The sequence below is a fragment of the Pseudorca crassidens genome, chromosome 11 (genome assembly GCF_039906515.1).
Source record: "Pseudorca crassidens isolate mPseCra1 chromosome 11, mPseCra1.hap1, whole genome shotgun sequence".
In the NCBI taxonomy this organism is placed as follows: Eukaryota; Metazoa; Chordata; class Mammalia; order Artiodactyla; family Delphinidae; genus Pseudorca; species Pseudorca crassidens.
The window spans coordinates 68409659-68424580 of NC_090306.1; the positions used below are offsets into that span (position 1 = coordinate 68409659).

The following is a 14922-nucleotide window of genomic DNA, read 5'->3' on the forward strand; positions in this document are numbered from 1 at the left end:
GCCCTGTGGTTTGTTTTTAACTAATTTAACTGTAACACAGATTACCTTCCCAAGAGAGTTATAAAACTTAAAATTAAATAACCCAACAAAATTTTCAGAAGATAAAGATACTACTGGCTAAAAATTTTTTATTTTTCACTGTCTCCTTTCTACACTTAAGTTAGAAGTTTTGTTTCTTTCAGTGACTAAATCAGAAAAAAAAAATAATATTGATCAATGTCACTACTATTCTTACTTGACAGATACTCCTTTTCTTCCAGTCCTCAATTTTTTCCCCCAAATTTTAGGCATCATTCCATACTAATTATCTTGCCTATTTTAGTTGAGTGAATGTAATGGTGCATTATGTTAAGACTTAAGGCCCAATCCAGTAATCATGAATGGAATTAAAATTCTCAACAAAATGAAGCAAACAATTGATTGGCTATTTTAAGAGTATCTTTCTTTCTTCAATAACTTTAGAAGTTTGCATGTCAAATTTTTATTAAATATATATGCCTTCAGGAAGCTTACCATTCAAAAGAATCCCGTGAATGTGTTTTGTAAACTGTAAATCAGAATACATTTGGTATTATTATTGTTATTTATAATATCTGTAAAATTAAGAATGACCCCAGTCTACTTTCACATCCAGGGTTTGCTAACATAGTAATTGCTACTGTTTATGAGCAATTACTATTTGTTAAATTTTGTATGTAATGATCTCACCCAACTCATTCAATCATTTGTGGTAGGTACTCTTATCCCCACTTTACAGATGAAAAATAAAAGATGCCTAGAGAATTTAGGTAACTGTCCAAGGTCATGCACCTAGTAAATAGGACAGCCAAGATGATCCCAGGTCAGTTTGATTCTGAAGTATCAACATACACCTATAATTGTGTGTGTGTGTGTGTGTGTGTGTATTTAACTCTGAAGCATACTAGATTAAATCAATATAAACCCACTTAAAAAGACAAGGGCCCATGACATCCTTCTTCAAGTAGCATTTTCTATACAGAGAATGATTCTAAGGGAAGAACTGCTTCTTTTGAATTACTTATTCTCTAGTGATATGGGGCAAAGGAATGATGGCATTTTAGTGTAGGTTCAATCTTGCAGAAACTGGAAAATAGTAGTACAATTCTTGTGACTTCAGTAAGAATACAAAAAATTTGACTGACATATGAAATTCTTTGTAAAATTGTTAGCATGTTAATTGCCATCAGTTCTTTGACAGATTCTGGTCATTCATTTTACTTCTGTCTTAACTATTTTGCAAGCAATGGCAAAAATATGTGAATCCAAATAAGAAACGTCTGGACAAAATGTGAATTTGGGACAAGAAATGTCCTACAGTAGAACGAAATTTAAGGTATTTACTGCTCATGTTCTTACGGCAGCAAAGCAAAAATACTGCAGTGTGTTTTCATACTAAATAAATGACGAATCTTTACTTCCAGATACTCTTCATTTTTCTTTAGACGAAAGGAGATTTTTGTCATCCAGTAAGTTACTGTGGTGATGCAGAGCTCTGCTGTGATTATTTTAATCTTTTCAGGTGGTGTGCTCTATATTTTAAAATACAAGATATGAAGTGCTGTTGGTTAATGTGCTGTTTTTTCCAAAGCCCAAAAAACTGTAAAACAAAATACTCTAAACTTTCTACTTACTAAGTGTCCTCTATGATATTGCATGCTATTGATATGGTAAAGTTAACCTTATCAAAATGCACATTGACTTGCAATGTGCATGTCATAAGAATTTGCTGTGTTATCATGTTGTGTTAACTTTGATAGTAAAGTAAGTTTTTACCTAGATTTCTTCACATGCTTCTTGTCCTATTACGATGACACAAGAGTTGAGTACTCTGTCTGATGGGTGGAGTCTGGGTTCACACTTCACACAAGCTCATTTCAACTACTGCAGGTGCTAATCTGTAAGGACCTAAGACAATGACATTCCCTGTTCTCTGACTCTGGGGCATATACTGAGCGGCACATTTCATAGAAATTTGACTTCTATCCTGACCAATGGATGGCCAACTGTGCATGCTTTCAGGCATCGCCCTAATGCCCAGAAATGCCTTTTGTATCCTAGGATAAAAATTGCTGTATACATTCTGAAGGTAGCATAGCAAAATGTCAGCATTAGCAGGGACCCAACAATTGATTGAGTGCCCCAGAGATACTCAATTTCTTCATGTAAAGGATGTGAATGGAGGCAGAGAGTGAAAATGCATTTGATTTCAAAATCCCAGATCTACTACAGCAGAGTTAGTCCCATGAGCCGCAAGGCTGGATGGGATGGGGCCAAGACTCCTGACATTTGACCGTGAATAGTACTCAGCGTGATTAAAACAGAGGAAGCCAGGCCCTTTTCTACTCTAATCACCTTTAGCATTTTGGAATCATAGCTAACCTCAGAGAAAAATGCTTCCATTTTTATCGAACCCTCTCTGTATCTCTTCTATCGCCACATTTTCCTCCCCTGGAATCAGTGAACAGTGTCCTGCTCAGTCAGAGCTTCTACTTTGATAGAACTAAACTTAATAGTTCAGGTTAATCAGAACCTTTAAACACCTCTACATAAATCACATTTGTCAAAATAGATGTAGTTTTCTTTCAAATCTAGTTTTTTGAGGTCACCTTCTAACCCCTGACAGAGGAATTTCTGTGCTTACCTGCCTGGCAAGACTTCTTTTTAAATGGTGTTATGTCATCTGTCTCCTCTTCATTAGGTCCCCTCACTAAGAACCTCTGCCCATCTCTTCACACAGCTGTTGGCAGTGTCTTCATCCTCTCTACTGCTTCTGCCCTATTGCCCCGGAGGTAGCTAGGTTTATGACCACAGTTTTAATTTAGAATACATGGTTTATAAAATAAGAATCTGTCAAGAATTTGGTTTCACATGTGCTAATGTGGAGAGGCTTCAGTAATAAGGAAAATTCAACTCTTGCCACCCTGGGAATCTTACCTCACCTCTTTGACGTCAGCAAGAATGTTGCTCTTCTATATGTATTTAAAAGACCATTTCACCTTGTTTGAATAAAAGAACTATCAGTTGGGCACCTACAAATGCCGGGCACTGGAAATACTGTGATGAAAAAGGAAGGGGCACTGCCTCTAACGAGCTGCCCTTCAAAGAGCTAAGCTCCCTTAAAACCTGTTTGTCCTTACAGATATAAAGAGACATGCTGAGGAACTACTTAGATAGCCTTTACTAATTGATTATTTTTCTAGACAATAAGAAAAATACTGCATTACTACTTATTCAGGTGGCATGTTTACCTTATAAGGTGAAGTTTGAGTCAGCTGTATAGTACTAGCCACTGGTTGGGATAATATTTTTAATTTGTATTGAGGACCAGAGAAAAGTCATTGGTGATTTGATAAAAGAAAGGAGGAGGGTCTGAAAGGATACTATTTGAAAGCCTATAACAAATAAAAACAATAGAAAAAAACAAAAATTAAGATCCCTTTAAAAGCATTACAGTAAATGCTTTGGATAAGTAACAGAATATCATTGTAGAAATAAATGTAAACGTTGGAATAATGAATTGAAATATATAAACTAAAAACCTCACACTCAATATTTTACAAAACTTGGAAAGATCAGTTAACATGTTTTACCAGAAAGATTCTTCAAACATTTTTAGTTGAATATGAAGTACATGTTAGTGTGACAAATACAGATTTTTACATTAAGGCAATAAAATTTGAGGTTCTTTTCTTTTTAACCTAACTTAACCAGTTAAGTAGAAAACACTGTTTCTCAATTTGTCTTATTCCACTGGTAATGCTGATTTAAGCTGCTCATCTATAGGCTATCATCTATGGCTCTCTATTTGCACTATATTTTAATTCCCTATAGATTTCAACTAATTGACCTTGAGGTAAAGCTCAGTCTCTGTGACAATATGGTCTTCAATCACCACTGCCAACATAAATAAATGGTTCCTCTCTGGATCTATCAAGAGTAATCTGAGCGGAATTTAAGTTTTTGATAGACTTTGAAAAAAAAAAATGAGCCCAGACATGAAATAATACCCTTTTCAACAAAAGGGCATAGGATTTAAGCTAAGATTCATGTAATAAAAAGTGTTTAGCCCTTCATATTGGAAATTGGTCAGTTATCTTACTGAAATCTGAACAATTCCCAAATTGATTTATACACTAATGAACTGAATATGATTTGACAGTATCCTTCACTGTTGTATTATAAGTGAATAAAATAAGAGGACTATACCAGTCTAACATGCTCTCCATGTAACAATTTTTTAAGTTTTTAAAAACATTAATAGGAAGTTTTCTGAGTCTCTTTGAGTGTCTCCATAGATCACTTTATTTGAAAATAGCACTCCTGAAATAACATTGTTGATTTTCATACACATTAATTTCTATGAGGTTTTTTTATGCTTATCTAACCAAATAATTCTTCTTAAAGGAATTTAATTTCTTCATCAGTAACAAGTCAATGCATTTTCTTCATATTATATGCCACCTTCTTTTCTAATTCCCTGCATAAATTATCCACATTACTATTTTCTCCTGTTTACAAACAAAACTTTAAAACTTCAAAGAAAAATAAAATTTAGAATGCAGCCACTAGTTAAGAGAAAAATATACAATATGAGGCTAAGAATCAAGACAATGACATGGAGACTACAGACAAAAACAAGAAAAAAACTAACTTTTATTTGAAACAGGTCATTTATGCCAAAATGTCTTCTCTATTTAAGCTTTCCAGATAGGTATTTTGATTTCAGTTCACACATAATTGTGAGATAAGCATAGACTGGAAAATTACATAAAAACAGACTGTTAGAAGCCTCATTTCTCACATTATGTAAATACAAGTGTGAAGAACAGCTTATGTAAAGTGATTGGGTTTAGATAAACGGTGATACTGAAAAATAAATACATAAAGCCAAACAGATCTTATTTTTTAAAACCTGTTTTTTTAATTACTTGTCTAGACAAGAGTGACTCTATTGTTCATGTAATTTCCTAAGTATCTAGCACCTGTTAACTTCTAATGTGAGAGGACCTGATATGGCTTTGTTTAGACCTGTATACTGTTTATTGATGCATCTATTGATCATACTTATTTAAACCTTTGAGTAGGATCTCCTGAGAATTCTCAATCACTTAATACTTTTGTGGAAAATTCATTTAATTCAGATATCCTCTTATAATAATCAGAGCAGTTGTATTTAGCTTACTATGTATCTTAGTCTGAATTCATCCACAATTTTATATTTAACAATGATTTATTCACTGTCTACTACGAATAAGTTTATGAGGGACTTGTAGTAAGCCACGTGTTAATCCTGCCCCTGCCTTCAAGCACACATGAATCTCAATACATGTGTCCTTAATACATGTACTTTTATATAGCCGTAACAGAAGGTGGAAGATGATTTGTCCATAGAAATTTAGTTTCATAGAAGGAAGAAATGATTTTCTCTGTAACTGAACAGGGTAAGGTCCATGGGGGAGTTAACATTTGAATCAGCCATTAAGCAATCAGGAAAATCTGGTTGTGGGGAAACACCTGGAACGGTAGAAGAAACTGATAGTGAAAGTATCTGGAGTACAAACAGGGTAATGTGAAGGGTAGTTTTAAGGAATAATGTAAAAAATGCAGGCATGATTAGAAATGCTTTCACATGATAATATGAAAACAATTATTACAGCCTTTATATTATTAGGGATTTATTTAGAATTTGAATTGAGAACTAGAAAACCAAACGTAGCTTTGAAATATTTGTGATCACTGTTTATTCTGGGACTCTGATTAGGAAGAATACCATAGGAAATCTAGCTGCTTAATTTAGTGCAATCTAGTCTTCCCAGTTTTGAGTAAAATTTATTCTTTTGGAAACAAAAAAAATCATTATATCAGTATCAATTGTAGAACAGATCAGTAGCAGGAACTTGAGTTCAATAAAACTAGAAATAGCAATTTTAATACTAATGATAGTAACTAACATTTACGTACTGCTTCCAAAGCCAGGGGTGGGCGTTTCCTAGCATTTTACATACATGAGCTTGATTTACATATATTTGCCCTATTTTCTAAATTAGGAACTAAGAAAGATTAAGTAACTTGCTCAAGATAATATAGCTGGTAATTGTTGGATCAGGTATTTGAAACCATTTTTCAAAGGGCATTGTATTTTTTAAGAAAAGAATTCACAAATATCCACCCAAATGCAATAGCTAGCCAGTTATGGTTTAAAATCAGTATCTCTAGAGAGATCTTTCAAATGCAAAATAAAATAATAATAGTAAAATAAAAGCAACCTTCTGTGGAGTTCTTCACTGAAATGAAATTGACTAAAAGGTATTAATCATAATTTCTAAATGAGAGAATAGAACATTAATGAAAGTAGAACAAGGATATGAATAATAATCTCGTGCTTTAGCTATTTCTTGCTCTAAAAACTAGCTCTATTTCAGGTTCTAGATAGCACAGTAAAAATATTTTTGCCAGTACTACCTCAAATAATCCTGGATCCTCTGGGAAAAGAGAATCTCCCCACTATAGGATGGCTGTCACTAAAGCAGATGTAGTGTTTGAATTTCACGAATCACAAACTCAATAATGTTCCCTATTATAAAAGTGATCTCCACTTAAGCATTCCCATTTCTGCGTGGTAGCAGGGAAAATGATCTTGCTAATTCAAGTATCTCATTCATTTCTATCTTAAGCTCAATTCATTAATATATGCCCAACCTGACCTTCGTTCCTTTCCTATTTCTGAGGAATATCATGGCATAGGAACACTGGGGCATCAGGCATCTTCAGGGTCTTGAGTAGTGTGTGTCTGGCTCATGGTTGTCTCTTTTTCTTGCTGGTCTTTGCTGAGGCGTAATTATTTTCAACGGGGATTGCTTGCTGCCTTAGTCCCCACTGCATGTGGCAGAAGTCTTTCCAGGCCCTCCAATTCATACACTGTTTTCCTGTCCCCAAATTAAGGATTCTTCTGATTCAATATCCTATTCAGGCATCTCCATATCAATCTAGTTACAGTCAGAATTTCTCTGGTGCCTCCTTAGAATCACTCTAGGGTATTGTGAGAAGCCCACAAGGTCATCCACCAAGACTTTGCTCTAACCTATGATTCTATGCTATGCTATGTTGCTGTACTAGGTTATACCCTGAGGAGCTGAGAGATACTTCCTTCTGCTTGGGGACACCTATAGAATTAACCAAGAATTCTACCACTCTTCTTCATAATACTTGCTCCAGCACCTCCATATTTTTCACCAATTCCTGTGTTGTAATGAAATACACTCTTTTGACTCATGTTTTCTTCATTGAACACACACATGTGACCATTTTCAAAGTATTTAAGCCACATTTTTCAATCTAATTTTTTTCATTTGTCCTTTACTTCAAAAACCATATCCTCTTGTAAATATCTGTCACTTAAGAAATACAGTGAAATCATCTCTAATAATATTTAAAATTAAAAACTTTGATAAAGGTACATGTTCTTCATTTTATTTCATCATACTTTGTGCCTTTTGTGTTTTTTTGCAGTGCTAATTTGTTGTGCATGACAAATGTTATTAAAGATGTACCCATCTCTGAATTTGTGTGTTGCATAGTCTATTTAGCTGTTAAAAATTATTTCAATTTTTTTCAGAGTATAAATAACTTGACCAATGAACTGCCACAAAAGATATGTATATCCAAAGTAATTGAAATGATTGTCATTTTTTATGGTTATATATTCATGAAAACTCACTCATGAAACAAGACTTAGGCAATTTGATATCATTTTTCAAAGATTCACCCTCCCTGATTTAGCACTTTTTATGAACAAAGAAAAAAATTTAATTCACATTAACTTTTTTAGACCAATAAATACTATGCAATATATTAAAAAGTGACCTGTTTTTGATGTAATGCCCCAAATGCCTAACAATATAAAATAGTACCTTCTTAGCTTGAGAAAGAAGCCAAATTATTATCTGGCCATATTTGGGTCCAAATAATATAATTTCAAAAATGACATAGAATTTAAAATAATGATCAAATATCAATTAAAGGCATAGCATATTATATATTGCTGATTTACCCTGTTTTTCTGATTTTAATCTGAAACTCTTTCAGAAAGAGCTGTACCCTCAACTCATAATCCATTTAACACAATCTCTGTTGCAGGTTACTTAGTTATAGAAAATCCATCAAGTAAGTTTGTTAAATATCTTTTCTTCTTTCTGAGTATCAACTCTGGATTCCCTGATTCGATGAATCTCAATGTGTGGTTCCTTTTTTGTATGTTTGTTAGAAAAACCTCCAAGCTGGATATAAATCATAAAAGCATGACTAATTGCATGGTAACTGGAGAAATGCTTTCTCTCTCTCTGGGGTGAAGCCTGCATGTCTGTATTTTAGCTTGGGAAGTAATACAGGGATATTTAAACTCCTTAGAGTTTAAAAACCATGTCGTTACGAGAATGAGGTCACTGCAATATTTTATATCTTCTAAAACCTTGTAACGTATAAAATGTTTTCTGTATGACAAAGAGGTTTTATGTGTTTTAGGATTCAATGATGACTTTATGCCCTTACATTTGCTTGAAAAACTTTCTTCATTAAAATGTTAAATCATTCATTTAAAGTCACTTAAAATTTGAAGGATTTTTATACCATGAAATACAAAGAAAGTGAACGTAAAGGGGGAAGCTAATTTTGTAAATATGACAGAGTGACTTTAAAGGGGTGGGTGCTTTTGAAATGTCCCTTGTCCTCTAACTTGTCAACTGTAAAGAGAGTGCCCAGGCTAAAGGAAAAGAACTCAACCTAACATGACTCCATTTTATACCTTTCTTTGCTTGGAGGCCGATAAGCAAGAAATCCTTTCTGCAACATGTTGAAGAGCTTTGCACAAACAACAACCTAAAGTTTCAAGAAGAATTTTCGGTATGTTACTAGCAGTTGTCACAACATTGCCAGACCTCCAGTCGTTTCATGTGTCACATTTCATGTCCAGTTTAAGCTTGCAAGGCCATGAAGGACTCTGGCCTTGATAATCAATACCCAATTACCAGGTTGATTGTTTGGATAGTAACATTACACTGGGCAGCCTCTGGTGCAACCTGAACAGAATTATTCACCTACTGTGTCAGGAAAAGGTGCTCCGGATCAGAGACCTCCCCAGCAAGGGCAGCCTGGCCCTGTTTCTTCTTTGCTCTCTCACCCAGATGTACATGCAACTATAGAATGCTGTATGCATCAGGTTTTGTGTGTGTACGAGGTTTGGGTGGTACCGTAAATGTGGCTTTATATTTAAATAACTGTTTTAGATTTAGAAACTAAATAATTCCATTTCATATTTGCCTGCTTAGTTTATGTTAGTGGTATAGATGAACTTGAGAACAGAACTTGATGTTTCCAGAAATTATTTAAAAAATGTTATTTTTAGAACTTTCCAAAAATAAAAAACAGATAAAAAGAAGCCTATAAAACACAGGTATTACTTAAGTGATCATGGAATAAATGCAGTATCACGTTATGGAGAATATATGAAGTTAAGAACTTGTTACTTTTACACTTTTTGAAAGTTAAGATTAATTTTATTGCTTTTAGCATCTTATATATCCATAAAGTTGAAATTACATTAAAACATAAGGCATGTGCTAGTCTACAAGCTATTTTAAAACTTGTGAGGCTCTTTCCTAACTTATTTTGTATTATAAAAATAAAACAGATTTCTAAATGTTACCAAAAACTTTATTTCTAGCTTTTCATGAACTTTTAGTGTGTGAACAAAAACAACTGGCTTGAATAATTCAGGATTGTAATATTTCAGTCTCTCAGGAAATAATCACAAAAAATGTGAGAAGATTAATGGTATTTCCTACAGCTTTTGGTTATGCTTCTTAAGTAATATTGGTCTGGTTTTAACAAAATCAGTGGTACCATAAAACTCTTCTTAGCATTTATGCAGCGAGAACTGTCAATTTTTCAGGAACAAAAGGGTAGTTTGTTTAGAATAGGAGTGAATATAGTTAACATTATACATGACTGAGTAGATGAAAAGTTTTATTAGCAATAACATTTTCTCATACATTATAATGAGAAAGCTTCTAGTTTAACTTTTTTGGAGATCATGGTTTTAAGTACTTGGGTGTTTTTATATAAATATATAGGTTGTATATATTAGGTAAATGTATATTCACATGTAAGGAACATGGTTTTTTTAATTGCTTTTAGTTCTAGTGCTGTATTTTTTAACTGTTTTAATAAACAAATGCATATTTGATGCATACGTTTGATAAAACTTGTAACTCAGGTCATATTCGCTTATACCTTAAATATTAATAAGCTCCACTACGTGACAGGTATTGATATATATGAATTCAACACTTAAACAGCTAAGTGACCTTGGGTAAATCACTTAAACTCTCTGTGTTCAATGTCCTCATTTGTAAAATGCTGTATCTATCTTGTTGAATTGTGAATACTAAACTGATTGAATGTGTGTAATACTGAGAATAGTGGCTGGCACAACTATTTGCCATCATAGTGATGATTTCATAAAGAAGTTCAAATGATGAAGAAGAACTGCAGACATGTATTAAAAAAAAAAAACCAAATGATACCGTATCATGATGGAGCTATGCAGAAAGAAGTGAGGATCAACTCTGTTTGGATAGCTGTCAGAAAAGACTTTACAAAAAGGTGACCTGCCAGATGAACTTTAGGATGGAGCAGAAGTCCAATAAGTTTATAAAGGGGGAAAGGTATTCTAGAGAGAGAGAATGAATGCAAAAACATAAGGATGCAAAGCAGTTCCACTCATCTGTGATCCCACTAAAAACTGGGAACCGTAGGAGAAAGAGCTACATAGGAAAGGTTGGTTGAGGCCCTGTGTGCTCTGATAAGAATAAGACCACTGAGTGTAACATTACTATCCAAACAGTCAACCTAGTAATTGGGTATTAATTATCAAGGCCATAATCATTTAAATCTATAAATGGAAACTTCTGTAACTACAGAAAAATAGGTACCACTTTTCAGGTGATTCCAATTCATCTTCTTTCCCCCCTCTATTTCTTTGTCTCTTATAAATATGCTGACATATACTCCCAAAACCTGACACAAGGAAGCTGTTCTAGGATTCCTCACTTGGTTAAAAATTTTTTTTCTAAGCCTTTAGTGCCAAAACGCCAGAATTCAGATGCTTATTAACACTATCCCTCTTCTCTAACACATACACACTCATAAAATACTGTCCAGAATTCTCTTTGAGGAAAAATAAGGGAGAAGGGAAAATTATCCAATTAAAAGAAATCCTTTATAATAAAGTGGGAAAAAATTGCAAAACCCCACGGTTTTAACACTTTTTAAGGAATTTGGTAAATTGAGGCATTTCTAATATGGAAAACTATAAATTTCATAAATGTAAATCATCAGCTCAACAAAATAATGAATACATTTTCTTGCACCAGCTTTCTTTATGATGAATGGATTATATCGTGATTTTTCACCAAAATGTCAATAACAGATCTTGACCCTTCCTCTGATAATTCTTTATCACACCTTTGCATTCCGCTATCGATTTAACAATGCCCACTAAGAACAGGAATTGACCTTTGGCATTTTCTCACAAACTGACCAATGTTGTACCAATTAATAGGCGTGAAATCACACTGCCTGACGAGAAAAAATAAAAAATAAATCACCAACTCCCTTACCCTACTAAGTAGACATTAAAATATTAAATAATACACAGTGTGTATTTGACAAAACCATTAGTAAATTATGAAAGGAGTTACTAACATGGTTGCTGCACCTCAGAGCTTCCCAAAGGGCAAAGAAATTATGCCAGAGAACGCAGTAGCTCAACTAATCAATTCTATTCAGGAATTTTCAGTGAAAGTTCATGTAAGTTCATTACTGTTAATTTGACCTTGCTTCTGCAGTTATGAGAAGTGTTGTCATTTTAAAAGTAAAAGGATTTAGAATAAAGAATAGTCTTTTACTAAGTGGAACTTGTTTACCTCTGAAATAAATCTAAACTTTGCAATGACTTCAATCCACAGGAATTACCAAAATTTCTTCAGGATCTTTCTTCCACTGATGCTGATCTGCCTTGGAACAGAGCAAAAAACCGCTTTCCAAACATAAAACCATGTATGTGTACATACTATTTCTGGTTTTAGATAATGAAACATTTTCAAATGAGAGCAAAATGCATTTTAGCATTTTTTCTTAAATATATATTACATATTAATTGGATTATAATAATGCATTTTATTAGCAGCTGTTAAATTGTATCTCTTTTGCTTTGTTAATATTTATTAAAGTTAATGTACATGGTTTTCAGCTTATTCACACAAGGTTTACTCATGCAGGTGTAAGAAACTGTAGACCTAGTAGTTTCTTAGCTTTGTACTTTAACCCAAGTAACGAACCTTTCTAATATCTTCCTACAGACCTAGTTCTCAAATGAAAAGAGAAAGTTCATACATAACTTTGTGCATTAGTTTTCTTAAAAGCATGGCAGTGCTTTGTTAAGGAATATAAAAAATGCATTGCAAAATATTCACTGAAGATCAGAGTAAAGGTATGCTTACCAGGATTGGTTTTACAAAGGAGGTGGGCTTGTGCCTTACCACAGTGAACATGGCTTCATTTTTCAGTCAATAAGAAAAACCATCTTACATGGTACACTGTTATTATTCCTTATGTCATTAAAAAGAATGTCTACTGATGTGAAATAAAAAACCATATTATTGCTTTAAGACTTAGCAGTGATGTGAAAAAAAATAACATTCCTCTGCTAGTAATAGCTATATGTTTGATATATTTTTTTCAACAGATATTCCTACTAACTATATTCTGATTCAATACATTTTTATATATGAAATTAAAAAGTGGTATTTGTTAAGCTCTGAAATAGTCAGTATTGTTTCAAAATCTAGAGTTTTAAAATATTCCTAATTTTAGAGTTAGTATATATATATTTTTCTATGTTCTATGCCTTTTCAAAACTGTATTGGGGAAACTTCCATATATATATATATAAATTGAACTCTTCTGTCTAGAAAGACATAGACTTAAAGAAGGGTGTAATCACAGAATGTAAAATCATAAGGATATGGATAGGAAGAAATGGACCATATTCTGTTATTCTAGAACTAGAGGCATGAAGTAAACAAATTTAGGGAAACATGATATAGCAGGTAGTAATCTAACGGAATCTGTTAATTCCCAAGAATTAGAAAAGGATGAAAATACAAATAGCTTTAATCGCCTAAAATCCTTCCCGGAACAAAACAAATCAAAGGTAAATGACTTTAAGAGTAAGTTGACAAATAAGACATCATTGTAGGAAATAAGGAATGTTAGTGTTACATCTCTCAATTCCTGTGGCATGACCCTTCTTAATAAGTCCTTTTGTTTTCCCTTTCAGAGAGTTAACTTGAGTTGGATGCATCATAAATTTAAGAGATACGGAAATTCTCATGTTTTTATATTCATCTATACCTAAATTTCCTTCAGACTCTCTGCTTCATGATTACTTAGTGATATTCTGTGAAAACAAGTACTATAGTGTGACTGAAGGACAGTTACTGTGGAATATTTAATATTTATTTACAGTTGTGTATTTGGCTGAAGTAATGTGTATCACTATATATAAGTAAATCAAATATATCTAACTTATTTCCAAAGACTAAAGAGTATCCGACTTAAAAATATATATAAAAATTAGATATGTCAGACATTTTAAAAAATGTGTCATTTCAATCTTTTATTATTAAGATCTCAGTGCATTATTTTCTGGGTTCACATATGGCCATAGGAAAAGTCACATAATGCTAGCTTGCTAGCTCTTACAGCAAAAGAAGTGAATACGAGTGGTCAATATAACTAAACAGACATCCTTAAAACAACAAGAACTGAGGGGTAAGATTATCCAGATATCTAAAGCTAAGACAAAAAATAACTAGTGATGGAATTATGTTGTAAACCAAGGACGTTTTGGAATATTAAAAGCTTTGCATGCATGTTTTTCGCCTTTTCTAGAGTCAAATGGATAATGTCCAATTGTATTCTGCTTTCTTCTTGATTTCTGTACAGAAAACTTATGGTAATTTTTCTAATAATATACTACATCCACATCCAATATCCTTTAATGGATTTTTAGGGGAAAGCTTTTTCTTAAGTGTCCTCTTAAAGAGTTGGAGGTCCTATAAGAAATAATTTTATTAGGAAGAATGTTATATTTTTCAAGAATATTATTAGAATAATTTATTAGTTCAACTAATACATACTGCCTGCTGTATAGTAAAATGACTAAAACCATGTGGGCTCTAATCAAACTTCCTGGGCTGCAGTTCTGTTTACCTACTAACTACTTTAGTGACTGGACATATTATTTAGTGGTGTCGACCTCCTAACTTTCAGGAGTAGATGAAATAACCATGTAAATCACTTTGCCCAATACCAGAACACAGGAAGCTCTCCTAAATATTAGTTCTTATGATTGTTAGTAATCAATAGACTGCTCATTTTTAAAAGCCTCTAACTTTCTGGGTGAAAAAAATTTAGTAACAGGCCCTTAGAGTCTGCGGTCTGGAGATGATAAACCTACTTCCCTAACCTCAGTTGGAAGACAAGCTATAAACTCACTTCTGCCTATATGGACAAACAGACCCTCGCCCCTGCCCACATATACGTGGAACAAGAAAACGAAATGTTTAAACTAAATACATTCTCCCATTGTGCTTGCAGAGAAGCCATAAAGCTGAAATGTTTTTTTTCTCCCGTAGAGAGTGAATTCATTTAATAAGAGTCTGAATTTTAGCTTGAGCCAGCTAAGTGAGATTCATTGTTTCCCCTGAGTAATGTAGGAAGTAGAATTTCAAATATCACAGTGCATTTTAGAAGATATTAGCTTACAGGGTTTTAAGATAC

At 33.3% G+C, this 14922-nt stretch overlaps 2 protein-coding genes across 2 annotated transcripts in view; one reads left to right on the plus strand and one right to left on the minus strand.

Annotated features, from left to right (window-relative positions):
- The window catches only part of PTPRQ (protein tyrosine phosphatase receptor type Q), a 239279-nt gene that overhangs the window by 203512 nt on the left and 20845 nt on the right, over positions 1–14922 (plus strand). The window contains exons 40-42 of the mRNA XM_067698707.1: positions 8158–8184; positions 8838–8919; positions 12045–12135. Coding sequence (XP_067554808.1) covers positions 8158–8184; positions 8838–8919; positions 12045–12135 — 200 coding nt within the window. The remainder of the gene's footprint in view (positions 1–8157; positions 8185–8837; positions 8920–12044; positions 12136–14922) is intronic.
- The window catches only part of LIN7A (lin-7 homolog A, crumbs cell polarity complex component), a 365099-nt gene that overhangs the window by 19502 nt on the left and 330675 nt on the right, over positions 1–14922 (minus strand). The gene's annotated exons all lie outside the window — the stretch shown is intronic.